Source organism: Rhinatrema bivittatum, chromosome 2 (assembly GCF_901001135.1).
Source record: "Rhinatrema bivittatum chromosome 2, aRhiBiv1.1, whole genome shotgun sequence".
Lineage (NCBI taxonomy): Eukaryota > Metazoa > Chordata > Amphibia > Gymnophiona > Rhinatrematidae > Rhinatrema > Rhinatrema bivittatum.
The window spans coordinates 71,241,625-71,260,309 of NC_042616.1; the positions used below are offsets into that span (position 1 = coordinate 71,241,625).

Genomic DNA, 18,685 nt, shown 5'->3' on the forward strand with positions numbered 1-18,685 from the left:
GGGTCTCGAAGGCCTTGGTGAAGGTGCCTTTGAACCACTAAAGGAAGTATCCCTGAAGGATCTAACACTAAAAACAAAGTGCCTGATAGTGATTTGCTCAGCTAGGAGGATTTTGGAGCTCTATGCACTGTCATTTAGGGATCCTTACCTAGCATTTCATGAGATTAGGGCCACGATCCACCCAGTGCCAGCATTTTTACCTAAGGTAGTGTCAGGGTTTCATCTGTGCCAGGAGATTTTATTGCCAGCTCTCTCTGGAGGCGTATGCAGGCTGAAATAGGAATCTGCATCTTTTGGATGTTAGGCAAGTTTTGGTTTGATACCTCTAGGTCATGAATGACATTTGGAAGTTAGACAGACTGTTTGAGGGCCACTGAAAAAAACCAAACAGCTTCTAAAGCATCCTTCGCCAGATGTATAAAGAGGCGTTTGGGTCGGCTTATATAGAAGAGGGCAGGCCAGTTCCATCTAGACAAAGCACATAATCAACGAGAGCCCAGGCATCTTCATGGACAGGGTATGTTAGTGATCCTGCAGGATATCTGTAGATCAATAACATGTCTTTGCTGCTCTCGTTCGTGAAGCATTATAGACTTGACTTTCAGAAAAGGGAAGACTCGAGCTTTGGGAGGAGAGTCCTAGGGGCCATAGAGATCTTGCACTGCCCAGGCACTATTTGGGAACATCTCACTTGTCTGGACTGGTCTGAAGGATGAAGAGGAAGGTAAAATTTAATCTTACCAGTTGATTTCTTTCCTTGAATCCTGACAGACCAGTCCAGAATCCACGCTGGAAATAAAAAGGAAGGTGGGAAACAGAGGAGAAGAAGTAGGAGAAATTTGGGTATTCTTGTTTTTTTTTTTTTGGTTTGTTTCCCCTCATTCAGGTATTGTCTTTTCGTGCTCTCCGAAAGGGGGAAAAAAAGGAAAGAAGGGGGGGGGGGGTTATTAAGGAAGGAAGGATAAGTATCGGGTTGATAGTTTAAAATATGTAAAAAGAGAGAGAGAGAAGATAATATATATCTTTAACTTTGTTTATATCTTTCTTTTCCCATCTTTGCTTTGAGAGAGAGAGAAGCATAAAAAAGGGACTGTAAAGAAAGCAGAGCTAAGGCAAGAGGCCACTGAAGGCCTATCCTGCTCTCCTAGAATAAATAGGCTCCAGTAACAACAAAAGAGGAAGAAGTTCTCTGCCTCCACCTGCTGGTTTATGAGGGTAAACCTGCATCTCTGGACTCTCCTGTCAGGATTCAATGAAAGGAAATTAATGGGAAAGATTACATTTCACCTTACAGTTTCCATAGCTACATGAGGTGGTCTTTACAGTATTTTTACTCCCTGTTCACCTTTGTTTCAGTCTTCTGCTCAGTACTTTTTATCTCTCCCATTTGAACTACTGCAGCTCTCTGTTAGCTTGATTCTTTTTTTGTGCTCCTTCGTGCTTCTCCAGGACTCAGTTGTCTGACTGCTTTCTCACTAACCAGATTTTTTCTCATGTCTTCTCCTTCGGGCCTTCCATCATTGGCTCCTTTACCTTGAAATGCCTCAGCAGGTCAGCACCTTCCATATCTCTCTGACCTTATTCAGTGACAGCCTCACCTCCCTGTCACACATTTTCCTCTCTACGCTTTGCACAAGACAGCCTGCCTTTTGATTTTGGGCTTTCACACTCCTTGTACCATGAATATGGAATAACCTCCTTCCTGCTATACAGGATACTCCTACCTTGACCCTGTTCCAGTCCCCATTTCAAGACATGTTTTCTTGGTGTCTAGGCAGATTAATCTAGAACCAATGGATTATGCACCTCTTCCAACAGATGGAGATGGAGTAAAACTGACATCACCATATATATATACTCCTGCAGTGACATCAGCCTGCCAGTATTTTCTGTTTCCAGCAGATGGTGGACATACATCTCCATATGGGGATTGCTTAAAATTTTAGAAGGAGGAATAAAAGGAAATTTAACCCTCCCCACGCTCCTGCAGTGATGGCAAATGGTCCCTCTCCCAGTTGAGAATTCCTGAGGTGATTTCTGTGGTCCTTCAGATGAGTGCCTTGGCCCAGTAGCTGGTTTTCTCAACCGGCATGGACTTAGCTGTTTAAAACAGCTGAAAGGCAGCAAGTGCAGGAAGCCTAGAGTGGCGGTGATGGTATATACCCTCTCCCCCCTCAGCCGGAGACCGTCTCTGTACTCAGCCAGGAAGGGCTGAGCTCAGGTAAGGCTTAAAAAACAAAAACAAAAAAAAAAAAAGAAAGACAGGGTTGTTTGTAAGGCCTCCCCCTTCCTTCGGTCTCCGTGCTTGGCATGCTGTCCCAACGTTTGTTCCTACTATCAAGGGAGGTTAAGGGACATGGACAGCCTGGTGGGTTGAGCAGCCCATGTGGACTACGCCCCGTTGTTAGGCTTTTCGCTGTGCGCTGCACGGTAAGCTGCCGCAGCATTTTCACATGCCTTTTCCTGCTTGTTAGTTTGCCCTCTTCAGGATCTTCGATGCGTCCAAGTTGTGCGCCTAGTTTTTGGTCACTTAGTTGGATATCTGCTTGGGCGTCAGGTGATAGCGACTTCTGTGTTAAGCAAATGCTTGCCTGTGTGCATAATTTAGGCGCATTGTTGTGGGCTTAAGTTTGGGATGCCTAGCCCCCTAAATTTTGGGCGCATATATTTTATAGCGTGAATTCAGCTGAACGTACAACTTCAGTTACCTGTTAAGAGTACTGACAGACTGATGGCGCCTGTGGCTAAGAAACCTAAGCTCCTTTCCCTCTGTGCTCTGTCATATTCGGGCACCTCAGCCTGGCATGCCCTCTAACTTGTGCCAGCGATGCTTAGAGGCTCAGGGAGAATTATCTTCCTCTGATTTTAATAAGCCTGGTTCTTCCCAGCCTGATGATGGCCCGGTTAAGGTCATGTCAAGAGGAACGTCTGACCTTGGAACTCCCTTACCCGGTTCGTCAGTAGGGGAAGGTAGCTCAGTGGATGTCACACAGGTGCCTTCTGATTTTGGCATAGATCCTTCTGCCTTTTCTTGGGTAGAATTTTTTCAAGGATTGCAATCTTTTCTTCAGGTGCAGTCCTCAGCCCCATCCAATCCTGCCAGGTCAGAGACGCAGGTGGTGACCTCTCACTCGCCCAGTATTACTGTTAAGTGCCGAAGATCAGCAGCAGGTCCTCCCAATAGGAATCTGGATGACTCAGATGATGAGGCTGATCCTGACTCTCTGGAGGATGGGGAAATTTCTCCAGGACTGGAACCGTATAGGACTATGTTGTGATTCTTTCACAGAGATGAGTTACCAGCTCTGATTTCCCAGACATTAAAGATGCTGGGAGTTCCTGGGGCAGATTCCATGTCTGAACCAAAGAAAAATCCCATTTTGGTTTCTTTGCATAAAGCCTCTTGTTTTTTCCCGTTATAGAGGCCATTCAAGAATTGATTGATCTTGAGTGGGGTGCCTCAGAGGCTAATTTCAAAGGGGGTCTGGTTTTGGAAGGCCTGTACCCCCTGGATCCAGTGGTGAAAGTAGATGCACTTGTCTGTGCCATCTCCAAATGGATGACTATCCCTGTGGAGGGAGGAACGGCCTTGAAGGCTGTGCATGATAGAAGGATTGAGGCCATCCTTAAGCAAGCATTTGAAGCAGTGGCGATGACCTTGCAGATAGCTTCTTGTTCTCTGGTAGCTCATAGAAACATAGAAATGACGGCAGAAGAAGACCAAATGGTCCATTCAGTCTGCCCAGCAAGCTTTCATACTTTTTTTTTCCATACTTTTCTGTTACTCTTGTCCCTTTAAATAACTTTTTTGGTTCTATTTCCCTTCCACCCTCGCCATCGTAGATAGCAGTGCTGGAGCTGCATCTAAGTGAAGTATCTAGCTAATTGATTTAGGGTAGTAACCACCGTAATAAGCAAGCTACTCCCACGCTTGTTTACCCAGCCTGTGCAACTCAGTCATTGTTGGTTGTTTGAATACAAATCCTCTTTTTTTCATTCCACCTGCCGTTGAAGCAGTGAGCTGCACTGGATGTGTATTCTAAGTGAAGTATCAGGCTTGATTCGGGGTAGTAACCACCATAACAAGCAAGCTACACCCATGCTTATTTGTTTTACCCAGATTATGTAATTCAGACCTTGTTGGTAGTTGTCTAAATATAAATCATCTTTTCTTCATTCCCCCTGCTCACTCTTGTTTTCTTCTTTCTCAGGAGGTCAATGAATCTGGATTGAATTCTAGGGCAATTATGGAGCCAGCAGCCACTTTTTTGGCAGATGTGGGCTTCAATTTGGTCTGTACCTCAGCCCGAGGGGTGGCTTCAGTAATAGTGACCAGGTGTCAAAAAAGATATAATTGCGATGGAGAAGGTACAGAGAAGGGCTACCAAAATGATAAGGGGAATGGAACAGCTTCCCTACGAGGAAAGACTAAAGAGGTTAGGACTTTTCAGCTTGGAGAAGAGACGACTGAGGGGGGATATGATAGAGGTGTTTAAAATCATGAGAGGTCTAGAACGGGTAGATGTGAATCGGTTATTTACTCTTTCGGATAGTAGAAAGACTAGGGGGCACTCCATGAAGTTAGCATGGGGCACATTTAAAACTAATCGGAGAAAGTTCTTTTTTACTCAACGCACAATTAAACTCTGGAATTTGTTACCAGGGGATGTGGTGAGTGCAGTTAGTATAGCTGTGTTTAAAAAAGGATTGGATAAGTTCTTGGAGGAGAAGTCCATTACCTGCTATTAAGTTCACTTAGAGAATAGCCACTGCCATTAGCAACAGTAACATGGAATAGACTTAGTTTTTGGGTACTTGCCAGGTTCTTATGACCTGGATTGGCCACTGTTGGAAACAGGATGCTGGGCTTGATGGACCCTTGGTCTGACCCAGTATGGCATTTTCTTATGTTCTTATGTAGTTATGGCTAAGAATTGGTCAATTGATGCGACCTCCAAGGCTAACCTTACGAAATTGCCCTTTAAAGGCTTGCTCTTGGTTGGGAGCGAGTTGTAGAAATTGGCCAGTAAGTGGGGTGAATACCTGGTTCCTTGGTTCCTGGAGGATAAGAAGCAGACACCACGTTCCTTTGGCATGAGAGTTTGTGCCAAGGGATCCAAGCATTTTTGACCCTACAGAGGAGCGACCTTTCAGAGGATTTGACCTTTCGGTAGGTCTCAGTCCTTTCATTCCAGACAGCCCAGATGGGGCACGGGCTCGGGAAGTAGAACCTACCAAGACTCCCAGTGAAGGTTTGCCAACCCATCCCTGGGAACAGTTGCTAGGGGGGCACTTCTCTTTTATCAGAGGTGGGTCAAATTCCTATCGTACCAGTGTGTCCTGGAGGTGATACAAGAGGGGATATGTGCCTGAGTTTCGCAGTGTTCCCCGGGACATGTTCATGATGTCTCCCTGCCACTCCCCGCAGAAGAAGCAGGCAGTGGAGTGTTCATTGTCAAGGATCCTCAGTCTGAGGGCTGTGGTTCTAGTGCCTATGTCTCCAGAAAATATGGGTTGATGATCCATTTATTTCATTATGCCCAAGGAGGAGAGCTCCTTTTGCCCCATCCTGGACCTCAACGGGGTCAACCTTCATTTGTGGGTGACTCATTTTTGCATGGAAATATTGCACTCAGTGATAATGGCTGTGCAGTTGGGGAAATTTCTGACCTCCTTGGACTTGTCCCATTCGACTAGAGCACCAACATTTTCTGTGATTTACGATTTTGGGACATTCATTATCAGTTTCGGTTGCTGCCTTTTGGACTGGCCACAGCACCTAGAACCTTTTCCAAAGTTATGGTTGTGGTGGCAGCAGAGTTGAGAAAGGTTGGGCTCCCGGTACACCCATATTTGGATGACTGGCTGATTCAGGAAAGTCTCTGGAAGACAGCCTCCTGGTGACCTGCAAGGTAATTTGCCTGTTGCAGGATCTCAACTCGGCAGTCTTCAGCCTTCTCAGTCATTAGAGTATCTCGGTGTTTGGCTTGACATGAAGCAGGGCAGGGTTTTCCTGCCAGAAGCTCGTATTCAGAAGTTGATGGTGCAGGTGCATCTGTTGATGAACACTATATGCCTGACAGTGTGGTCCTATCTACAGGTACTTGGTTTGATGGTGGCAACCCTGGAAGTGGTGCCGAGGGCGTTGGTGCATATTCATCCTCTTCAGTGCTTCCTTCTGCACGTTGGAGCCCACGGTCTCAGGACTATTCAATTTGGCTACACCTGCCGATGAGGGTCTGCTCTCAACTACAGGGGTGGTTACAAGTGGATCATCTAAGAAAAGGAGTTTCCCTAAAATCACCGGACTGGTTAGTACTCATGACAGATGTGAGCCTGCAGGGTTGGGGAAAATACTGTCAGGAACTGACTGCACAAGGGCACTGGAGTGCAGAAGAGTCTCTCTGGAACATTAATCAGCTGGAAGCCCAAGCGGTCCAGATGGCATGCTTGCAGTTCAGTGGCAGGTTGCAGGGTCAAGCAGTCCAGATAATGTTGGACAATACAACAGTGGCTTACATCAATTGGCACGGACTAACCAAGAGCAGCAAGTGTTGAAGGAGAAAGACCAACTTATGGAATGGGCAGAAGTGCATCTTCAGGAGATCTCGGCTTTTCATATTGCAGGAAAAGACAATGTAAGAGCATACTTTCTCAGCAGGGAAAGTCTGGACCCAGAAGAATGGGTATTGTCAGACAGGTGGTTTCAGCTGATAGTGGATCACTGGAGCCTTCTATTTCTAGACCTACTGGCGACTTCTTGCTATGTGAAGGTTCCTTGATTTTTCAGTCGTAGGAGACATCTGAAGTTCTTGGGTATTGATGCTGTCATGCAGGAATGGCCAGAGGACAAGCTGCTGTATGCCTTTACCCCCATGGTCCATGTTGGGCAGAATGGTTCAGAGGGTCGAGGGTCACAGAAGGATGGTGCTTTTGATGGTAGCAGATTGGCCCAGGATACCATAGTATGCAGATCTGCAAAGGCTCCTGGTAGACTCCCCCCTCCAGTTTCCGGCATATAGGAATCTTGCAGCAGGGATCTGTTCTTCATGAAGATCCATATAGATTTTGTCTTATGGTATTGTCCTTGAGAGGGCTAGCTTGCTGAAGTGCAGATATGCTACTGCAGTGATTGCCACCTTGCCTCGAGCGAAAAAGTTCTCCACTTCCGTGGCCTATGTGTGGGTTTGGCTAGTGTTTGAGGCTTGGTGTGAAGATCGAGGTGTTCTTCCTCATTCTGTTAATATCCTACTCATTTTGGAATTTTTGCAGGATGGATTGAATAAAGGGTTAGCTCTTAATTCCTTAAAGGTACAAATAGTGGCTCTTGCCTGTTTCGGGGTTAGGTGAATGGTGGTCCTTTGTCAGACCATCCAGATGTGGTCCATTTCTTGAAAGGAATGAAGCATTTTCGTCCTCCCTTGGGGTAACCGGTGCCCTTGTGGAGTCTTAATCTTGATTTATCAGGCTCTACGTTTAAATCAATGCATAACCTTTCCTTCTGGTTACTGACCTTGAAAACGGTGTTTCTTGTGGCGATTTGTTCCATGTGTCGAATTTCTGAACTTCAGGGCTTGTCTTTCTGGGAGCCGTTCCTCCAAGTGACTCCAGGAGTGATACGGCTGCCTAATGTTCCTTTCTTTTTGCCAAAAGTGGCCTCAGATTTTCACTTGAATCAGTCCATGTTCCTGCCATCTCTGGATACGGAAAGAGATGCGGAGGAAAGTAGCCTGTTGTGACCCTTAGATGGCAAGAGACATATCGTGAGGTATCTTGAGGTTTCTAAACCTTTCTGGAAGACGGATCGCCTGTTTGTCCTCCACGATGGTAGTAAACAGGGCGAGCCGGCTTCACAGCCTACAGTAGCTCACTGGATTAAAGAGGTGGTCACGGCCGCGTATGTGGATGCTAAACAGCAGTTGCCTATTCAAGTTAGGGCTCATTCCACTAGGGCTCAGGCAGTGTCATGGGCAGAGTTTAGATTGTTGTCTCCCGTCAACATTTGCCGAGCTGTGACATGATCCTTCTTACACACCTTTTCCAGGTATTATCATTTGGATGTGCAGGCCCGAGAGGACGCAACCTTTGCACGTGTGGTTTTGACTGGACTGCAGGCAGCCTCCCGCCCTATTTGGGAGTAGCTTGGGTACATCCCACCTATTCTGGATTCACCTGACTAGATGCTAAGAAATGAGAAATTACTACTTACCTGATAATTTCCTTTTCTTTAGAAGAGTCAGATGAATCCAGCTTCCCTCCTTTGGCTGCCGAATGATTGCATAATGATCCTCCTGTGTGGCTACGTGTTCCAGGGGTTACTGGTAAGGGTTAGTCCAGTCCCTAGACTAGTGTTAAGACGTTCTTTGTCTGAGCTCAGTGTTTCCTGTTGTCTGAATACTGAAATGGTTATTTGTTATCGATCAAGTTTTTGCTAGTCTGTCCACAGTTGGCTTTTGAAGAGAAAACTGGCAGGCTGATGTAACTGCAGGGGTGTATATATATATATATGGTGACGTCAGCTTTGCTCCATTTTCATCTGCTAGTAGAGATGCATAACCCACTGGTTGTAGATTCATCTGACTATCCTAAAGAAAAGGAAATGATCAGGTAAGTAGTAATTTCTCATTCTTCAATCTGACCTTTCCAGTTGTTTAAAAAATAATAATGTGCGATGGTTTCTACTCCATTTAGGTGCTATTTGCCACAATCCTCCAATTGACTCTATTTTGTTTTTTTGGTACATGTATCATCTTTTCATGGTGGCCTGGTCAGGGTACTACAGACATGCCAAAAAAATTAGTAATAATCTCTATTTCTCAATACAGAATTGTTTGTCATCCTAACCAAGTAGTAAAGCATACCTCATTTTCTTGGATTTTACTTTGGTGATAGGAATGCTTATGTTGTGCTGACCACCCTACTTCTTTTCTGCTGTACAATGATTATTATGTCTGAGGAGTGCCATGTTTTAAGGAGGTTTGCCTCTGTGCTAGGATGAGCATAATGTGATGATAAAAGGGCCATGCTGCATCTAACTGTAGATGAGCCAAAGGTACCAAAAAACCAATGCAGTTTTGTATTTGCTGCAGCATCACCACAAGAAAGAAGCAGCTGCGGAAACAGACTTTAATACTCTGGATACACAACCATTTTCAAAACAGACAGGACCGTCTATGTCAGCGGGGAATCATTCTGGCAGGACTGGATCTGGTCGGTAAGAGAAGAGTCCTATCTGTACTTCAGATGTTTTTTTGTTTTGCCAGTCATTAAAAGGCATGTGGTGCTCCTGCCAGCAGCAGTATTCCAAGTAAGATGTGGCTGGGGTTGATTTATATACTGTCATTCCTTTGCACTAAGTGGCATAGAAAGCATTTTGCTCAGCTATTCTCAGAAGCTGAGAAGGATTGGGCATTGTTTGTATATTGGAAAGGAAAAGTCCAGAAGAGCATTACATTTCATGTGAAGTGATGACTCTGTGAGGTGTGCAATCCTCCCTCTTACTTAGCACAGATTTTGTTTGCATGCATGGTACTACTAATGTCCAAGTCTCATCCAGTCAGAAGCCCAATACACTTTAAAATAGGGAGAGCAGTTTTCAAAACCAATTTACCCATATAAAAGAGCTTTTTGATAATGCCTCGCCCCTATATGTGGAAAAAAGTATGCGTGGGGGATCAGCAATGTGTGTACTTTCACCCACAAGAAAAATAGAAGAGATCAGAGGCAGGGTTAGGTCAGGGAAGGCAGTAGGGTGCAGTTTTGCATTTTCAAAATTAAGGCATTGTGTTTCAAGGGAAAAGTATCTGCAGAAAATAGAGGGGCAAATCTCTTTTTCCTTGGGCAATTTTCAAAGGAAAAGTATGTGCAGACTTTCTCTTTCGGAACTAGACATTGCGACAATCTGCAGTATTATGAAAATCGACCCATAGGAGACGCTAATCAAACTGCTCGCATTTCAGCAAACCTCCATGAGTGATTGTAACCAATGGGATTTGCAGGAATAAAACATAACTACTTGGGTAGCTTTGAGTTGATTGTCCCGTGACAAGGACCAACACAAATTTGCAGCTGCTTTTTGTGTAGGTATAACTTTTTTTTTTTTTTCTTTGAAAACTCATGCAGGTAGTTTTGATTATTCCAAACTACCCATGTAAGTGCCTCCTTCAACCACATCCCACCGTGGGAGCCCCTCTGAAAAGATGCAGGTAAAAAGTAGCTGCGTTGCTGACACATGTGGGCACTTTTACTTGTGTATATGGAGGGCAATAACCAACAAGTCCATTTCCTTGGGTAAAACAGTATTTTACTCATGGAAATGGCTTTCATTATTGCCCTCCCTATGCATTGTTAAACATTCATGCAGCCACCTCTGGGGTGGATAGCTTGGCGGTATATTTTGGTATTTAAATGGCTGAAAACTTGCAAAGGGGTAAAAGATGAAACAATAAGGTTATTGTGTTGACGACGAATCATGATTGGGTAAATTGAGGGATAGCAAATTAAAGTGGCTTGTCCATGGCAATTCACAGAGTAGTTTATAGAGAGGAGTTCAACTTTGCATCCCAGCGCTTTGACCTATTTCCTATTAGTGTAAGAAAGATGACGATTATTGACAAGATTCTTGTTTTTCTGCACAGTGCTGTATCTAAATTGGGGCACACCCTTGTTGAATCTGCAGCTACCCAACCCTCTTTTGGAAGCAATGTCATCTCACCCAGAAGGTAGAGTATATGTAGAACCCTCTCTGTAGAAGGTGGGAATTATTAATCTTTTTCAGCATAGACAGGTGCTGAAGTCTGCAATTCTGATGGTATAATAATAATAATAATAAAACAATCATAATATTTGTTTTCTAGTATAACTCCTCTATCCCCAGAGAGAAAGTCCTAAAGGGGTAGTTTTATAACAGGCTATAATGCGGCCAAGTTGCTTCAATTTTCAAAGCAAACTTATCCGTATACATTTTCTTTAATATTATCCCAGCAAAACTACATGCTCACAGTTGCACCTGCATTAGTGTGCAAAGTTTTGCTAAAATAATTTATGCACATCCATTTTAATATCAAAACGTATGTGCATAAATCCCAACCCCTCCCAGACTCCTCCCCATGGAATGCCTGGCCCCTATGTGCATATGCACTGTATGCACACAGTTTTACACTTTTTTTGGTCATGCAATTTTCTAAAGGGCTGTTTCTGTGGGTAAAGTCCCTTTGAATATTACCCTTCCTTTATCTAAGGGAGTGAGATTCTTCAGTCTGTTCTCTGTGCATTCAAGCACATCCTAGCACATTCCTCTAGTTTGTAAAGGCGGGCTAAGAGTACTGTCAGACTTCATTGTCTTATACTGTATTGATACTTTTGGGAACAGCAAGTATAATAAAAGTTACTGTCCTACTTTCTGCAACAGCACATTGTGGCCTGGAATGTATCTTACTGGGAAGAAGTAGGGCAGTGGCTGTAAAAGAATGAGTAGGAGGCTATGTGGCAAATGAGAAGTTTAGCTGACACTGTGGAGTAATTGTTCACGGTATAGCGTTGCATTTAAGAAACATAAGAAGTTGCCATACTGGGTCAGATGAAGGACCATCAAGCCCAACATCCTGTTACCAACAGTGGCCAATTCAGATTACAAGTATCTGGCAAGTACCCAAACATTAAATAAATCCCATGCTACTAATGCCAGTAATAAGCAGTGGCTAGTTCCTAAGTCAGCTTGATTAATAGCAGTTTATGGATTTCTCCAGGAACTTGTCCAAATCTTTTTTAAACCCAGCTACTCTAACTGCCTTAAGTACATCCTATGGCAGTGAATTGCAGAACTTAATTGTACACTGAGTGAAAGAGAATTCTCCAATTTGTTTTAAATGTGCTTCTTTCTAACGTCATGGATTGTTCCTTAGTCCTTGTATTATCTGAAAGAGTAAATCACTGAGTAACATTTACCCATTCTAGTCCTCTCATGATTTTATAGACCTCTATCATATCCCTCCTCAGCCACCTTTATTCCAAGCTGAACAGCCCTAACCTCTTTAGCTTTTCCTCATAGGGGAGCCATTCCATCCACTTTATCATTTTGGTCACTCTTCTCTGAACTTTTTCCAGTGCAACTATATATTTCTTTGAGATGCGGCAACCAGAATTGCACACAGTACTCAAAGTGCAGGCTCGCCATGGAGCAATACAGTGGTATTTGTTTATTTAAAATGGTTTATAACTTGCACCTTCCAATACTTTGGAGCAGAGAATAAAATGAACACACATAATTAAAATGCATCAAACATAAAATTATAATTCACAAACATTAAAAAACACATTACAATGGACACACTGTTAATTGAACCCTGATGCTGTGGCTGAGAAGGAAAGAACAGTAGAAGATGGGTGAGGAAAAATTAATACTGAAAGAATTTTTTTTTTTTTTTTTTAAAGAAATGTTTTGAGGGCTTTCTTAAAAGCTACAGAATCTGAGATGTTATGTAACTCTCAGGGTAGAGAGTTCCAAAAGATAGGACATTATGACATTTTCCTTTTTTGAGAGTCCAGAAGGTTAAAATGTTTCAACATTCTCTTCTGAAGGTTAGATCATTCTCTGGAATGATTCCTCAACTTTGGAATAATTTGCCTCCTGGCTTGAGAGAAGAGGTAGATTTGTTAGAATTTAGGAAATCTTTAAAAACTTGATTGATGAATGGAATTGCCCAGTAGAGGAGTCGAAAAAATTGTTTATAGGTCTGACTGTATTTTTATGTATTTTTTAATTTTATTTTTGTATTTTTACTGTTATTTATGTCTTGATATGTTGTAAATTGCATAGGAAGATATATTCTGTTAAGTGATAAACACGTTTTTAAATAAATAAATACATTTTCTATTTATGCATTTCCTAAAATATACAAGAAATAAATCTTGAAAGAAAATATGTAACTGAAAGAAACAATAATTACAAAGAAAATGAAATAATAACCATGGAATCATTTCAGTTTCCAAACAGTCCTCAAAATAGGGAGATCCAATACACAACCCAAAGTATAATAAGTACAGTTTAAAGTTAGATAAAGATCAATATTTAGGCAGTCCAACTACATACTAGAGAACTGGTTGCTTGAGACTCGGGTCTGGGAGCTTTCAGAGGGTCCGACAATTGCAATTTTATCACTCAAAAATTGGGTCAGTTGAGGGGGGTCATAAAAAAAAAATATAGAAATTATTCTGGTATTTGGCCAAACATTTACAAGGAAACTTAAGAAAAAAGACACTCCTACTTGTTGAACCCTAGAGTGTATAAAAAAGAAAATTGCTTTTGGTTTTTCTGAGTCTGTCTAGAGACATCAGGAAACACCTTTACTTTAAATTGCAAAAAGGTTTCAGATCTATGTCAAAAGAATGATCTTAATAGCCAGTCTTTATCAGGTTTAAAAACAAATGAAACGATAAGCGTAGCTGGAACGGCCAATTCGGTATCAGAGATCTCAAGCATAGCGGATACATCCAAAGTCGAACCTTCAGCAGGAATTAAAGGAACTTGTGCATCCCCATAAACTTCATCCAAACTCCTTTTAAATGGTGGAAGGCAATAAATCTGGGAAGCAGGAGGAATAGTGATCTCAGGGACATGTAAAATCTCAATTAAATATCTCCTAAACATCTCTTTTGGAGATATTAAAGGCAGTTGTTTAGGAAAATTTATGAACCTGAGATTTTTATTCCTTACTATATTTTCAAAATTCTCCATGTTTAAAGTGAGATTTGAATTTTCTTTGATAATTGCCTCTTGAGTTGATTTATTTAACAGCATTCATGTCTGAACGAATTGATTGAAGTTGCTGGCCCAAATCTGTTGACGTATTAGCCAAACCTGAACTCGCTTCTCCAAATCATTACAGTTCTGGACTTAAGGGGATAGCTGCTGGGAAATTGAACTCCTCTTTCCCAGTGGAATCTATTTTCAGAGCTGTTTCATATTCCTTTGCCTCTCACGGGGGATGTCAGATCCAGTCTTTCATGGTGGCTTGGTCAGGACCAGTTGAGTCGCAGGGTGGACCTGGAGGTTCCCAACTGGGTGGTAGTTACCACCGATGCCAGTGTCTCCGGATGGAGAGCAGTGTGCCAAAATCATTTGGCTCAAGGCCATTGGTCACAGGAGGAGGCATTGTGGTCTATCAATCGATTAGAGATGAATGCAGTGCGGTTTATGTTGTTTGCCTTTCTGCCTCTGTTACGCAGTCGGCTGGTATGGATCCTGTTGGACAATGTGACGATGGTGGCCTATGTCAACCAATAGGGTGGAACAAAGAGATGGGCAGTGGCTCAAGAAGCCCAGGAGCTAATTCACTGGGCAGAGCAGCATCTGGCATTGCTAGCAGCATCCTATATTGCCGGGGTAGACAAAACACAGCCGGCATTGGCTGGACCCCGGAGAGTGGGAGTCGGAAGAGGCAATGTATCTCATCTGTTGCAGATAGGGATTCCCCACATGGACTGGATGGTGTCTTAGTGGAATGCCAAAAAAAACTCACTTCTTCAATCACAGGCAGGATCACAGAGCCAAAGGGGTTGATGCCTTGGTTCTTCCATGGCCTCAGGAAGTTCTTCTTTATGTGTTTTCCCCATGGCTGCTGGTGGGCAAAGTATTATGGTGGATAGAAAATCATCCGGGCGAGGTGATTCTGGTGGTGCCAGAGTGGCCACGGCAGCCATGGTTCATGAATCTAGTCAATCTGGCGGTGGACGGATTTTTGCGACTCGGTCATCTGCTGAAGCTTCTTCACCAGTGTCCCATATTTTCTGATCAAGCGGCTCACTTTTGTCTCTCTGCTTGGCTTTTGAGAGGAAGTGCTTAAGAGGGAAAGGATATTCAAAAGATGTCAAGTCTTTTCTGGGATCTCCTCCATTCCCATGTATTCATGTATCTCGGTGACATTGTCATCTTCTTTAAGACCCTGGAGCAGCACCAACCATATGTTAAGCAAGTTCTTCAATGCCTACGGGAACACCACCTCTTTGTGCACATAATATAGGTTTCTTGGTGGGAAATGAGAGGAACTGCAGCCTAATGACATAATCGCCTCAGTGTACTTAAGGCCATTGGATCTTGCACTCCTCGCCTTGGCAGCAGGTCTCCTGATGTGCCTTGCTCAAAAGTGTGTGTTGTCTTGTTCCAGCGTTCCTGTACTCCCATTTTGTCCTGGTGTTCCATCCTTCCTGTTCCTGCCTGGTCCCTGAGTTCCCACCTTGCCTTGCCCAAAACTTATTCTCCTTGTTCAACCTGGTCCTGTCATTGTCTCCCCTTGTACTGCTTTCCTGGATTCTGCCCACGGCCTTGGACTTTGACCATTCTCGATTGCTGCCTGGACCTGACCTCTGCTTTAGACTGACCTCGCTTTGTCTGCTGCTTACCCTGACCTCTGGCTTGTCTTTCCATATCCGTTGTCTGCTGCCCACCCTGACCTTCACCTGGCTTTGGACTCTTATTCATTGAATCACCCTAGAGGCCCACCTAAGACCTGCTGGCCAACAGAACCCAGGGGCTCAACGTGGGGGAGGTGGCTGGTCTGGGCGAAGCTCCATTCATTCTCACCACCGTGCTCACCCAGCAGCTGTCAGTGTGGGCCTAATGGGTATGCTTGCTAGGCTGTGCCAACCACATCACAGCACTAAGGGTCCACCATTCTTGAGAGTGTTACACCTTTTAGTCAACTGCACACCAATGTGTGCATATTGGGAGATGCTCAGGCTTCTTAAAATCGAAACAAGTGTTGTAATTTGGATAATGGATATCAATTTAGAAACATAATTTTGAATCTTTGTAACTCTTGGGTCAGCTTTTGTTCACTTAGCTATTCATTAAAACATAGAATTCGATCAGGAGTGCCTAAACCTTTGCTTACATCTGTAAGTCCAATTAAGTGAAATTTAAGGATCTAAATATGTCTATTCTAGAGAAGGGGGTTCTGATTGAGATATGCAGATACTACTGAGGTATATAGGAAGGGTAATTTTCGAAGCTATTTCTGCAGGTAAAACAATGCTTTGTCTGAAGAAATGGGCTTTTACAAAATTGCCCTCCCTATATGCGCATAAAAGTACGCACATAGGGCCTCTATGCGCATACATCTATCCACAGTAGGGGGAGACAATACCAGGGGCAGAGCTGGGTGGGGTTTGCACTTTAGAATGTTCCAAAATATGATGCAGTTTTTCTCAGAAACACTCCCTGCACAAATTAGCATATGCAAATGTATACAGGTAGTTTTTCTGAGATAATTTTCAAAGGGAGAGTATGCATGTACTTTCACTTGAAAATTGAGTGCAAAGTCTGTGGGTATAAAGCACCTACAGACATTGCACCAATGCAGGCAGTTTTAAAATGACCCCCATAATGCATGAGAGGCAAACGTTTACTCAGTGAAGAGGAGGTTTTGGAGGAAAGGATCATGATATGAGATCCAAAAAGATGCAGGGCATAGGCTCAAGAGTGACATTAGGAAATAATTATTCATGGAAAGGGTGGTGGATGCTTGGAACAGCTTTCCACTGGAGGCAGTAGAGGCAAAAATAGTAAGAAAGCCTGGGATAAGTTTAGAGCATCCTTGGTTGTGAGGAAGTGAAGGTAAATAAAGCTGGAGATCAACTGGAGTCTGCGACATTGCAACAGGAAAGGAAAATGGGAAGATGAGATGAGACTTGCAGTCTATCTGCCATCATATTCTCTCTTACTGTGTTATTAAAAGTGTTGCATATATGTAGGACAGAGAGAAATTGCCAACTATGTAGCAAAATAAATGAGATACATAAAATAAGCATTCAAAAGCCAGATAAGCCCAGAAGATTGTTGAACCAAAACCCGAAGTACAGTTTAATGCAAGGGGGCCAATTTGATGGTCTCCGCTTTCTGGAGTCATTTCAAGCGCACAGGAAAAAAAAACCAAATGGAGTAATCTTTGCTATTTTCACCACCTACTAACACTCTCACCCAACTCTCATCTCTCACCAATACCCCCCTAAAATCCTTTAATCCCCTCCAGGATCCACACCCTACACTTAACCCCCTTTCCCTCTAAGAACTTCAAACACTTCATTCAACCCTTACTTTAAAATAATGTGTCTGTTTTTATCTGCACTTATATAACTCCATATATAACCAGTGTACATACCATCTGCTCCTCAAATCCATGTATATATCTTATCCTTATGTATCTGTTCTCTCCCTCCCCCACCCCCCCTTGTTGTATCTATCCCTCCTTCCCCAAGTTATTTAGTTATCTGCTTTGTTACTGTGTTACATATTGTTCTTTGTAAAGGCCTCGCCTATATATTCCTTGTTATAAGTTACTTGTAAACCGGCACGATGTGCAAACGGTTGCCGGTATATAAAATAAAATAAATAAATAAAATAAATTTCTTAGGTTTCCTGATGGACTGGATATGAAGACTCTGCAGGTGCAGCTAACAGAGTACCGCACGCTCAGCCAGGCAGCTGAGGTGGAGAGAGACAGACTCATGGAGCTCGTCACTGTCCTGCAGAAGAGGTAGTATCTCGGGCTGCTAGCAGTAACTGCATACAATTTAAAAAAAAAACTAGAGATAAAGGAGACAGAGGGTCTTGTGCTCTTGTCAAATAGTTTTGCAGGGAGACTCTTAGCCAGCAGTAAGGGATTTATCACTATTTGAAATATTTCAGGCTGGCCAGATGGTTCAGTGACAGCACCACACACTGCAGATCTGTTCAGTGACAGCACCACACACTGCAGATGGTTCAGTGACAGCACCACACACTGCAGATCTGTTCTCAGGCCCCAGGAGTAAGTAGATATAGTCATGGCCATCCAGCATTCTCCACCAGCTGCTTTCCTCAGAGCTTGAACCAAGAGACCCTGAAACCCTCTAAGTTCCTCGTGAGGAAAAGGAGAGGTTTGCTTTAGCAGGTATGCTCTGCTTCATGGGCAAATTGGGAGCCATGTAGGAATATTGAGCAGAAAATTCTTGGTGTCAAGATTACTGTTCCTGCATTGCCTCCATCTGGGCTGTGTCCCAGTTCCTGTCCTAAGGGGAAGGCCCTATGTAAGTCCAGAAGATCTGGAGTGGAAAAAGGGATGGAGGGGAGATCAGAGTGTCACTTGGTGGTAATTTATTGGTTTTGGTTATCCACACAAGTTTAGGACAGCTATTTGGCCAGCATGAGTTATTTAGATAATTTTGTCCGGGCAACAATGAATACAGCATTTCCCGCACAAAGTGAAACTGCTCCCTGGGAATGCCCTTATTAAGAACATAAGATTTGCCATACTGGGTCAGATCAAAGGTTTTATTTTTTAACAGTGGCCAATCTAAGTTACAAGTATCTTGCAGGTTCCCTGCTTATCCCAGGGATAAGAAAAAATGGATTTCCCCAAGTCCACCTTAATAGTGGTTTATGGACATTTCCTCAAGGAATCCATCCCAACCTTTTTTTTTTTAAACCCAGCTACACTAACAGCTTTTACCAGATCCTCTGGCAATAAATTTCAGAACTTAATTATGTGTTGAGTAAAAAATATTTTCTCTTATTTGTTTTAAATGTACTACCTAGTAACTTCAATGCATGCCCCTAGTCATCGTACTTTTTAAAAGAGTAAACAACAGATTTGCTTTCTACTCAACTCATTATTTTATAGACTTCTAGTATATCTCCCCTCAGCCATCT

At 43.1% G+C, this 18,685-nt stretch overlaps 1 protein-coding gene across 6 annotated transcripts in view; it reads left to right on the plus strand.

Moving 5' to 3' along the window:
- CCDC13 (coiled-coil domain containing 13) overlaps positions 1-18,685 on the plus strand; it is a 110,650-nt gene that overhangs the window by 62,027 nt on the left and 29,938 nt on the right. For 5 of the 6 annotated variants that reach the window (XR_003854449.1, XR_003854450.1, XR_003854451.1 and 2 more), the window contains exons 11-13: positions 9,090-9,214; positions 10,638-10,721; positions 17,409-17,531. Coding sequence is in view for 3 of the 6 variants with exons in the window: in XM_029588327.1 (XP_029444187.1) it covers positions 9,090-9,214; positions 10,638-10,721; positions 17,409-17,531 (332 nt within the window). In the remaining 3 variants the exon portion in view is untranslated. The remainder of the gene's footprint in view (positions 1-9,089; positions 9,215-10,637; positions 10,722-17,408; positions 17,532-18,685) is intronic. The other variant, XM_029588326.1, reaches the window with a different exon arrangement.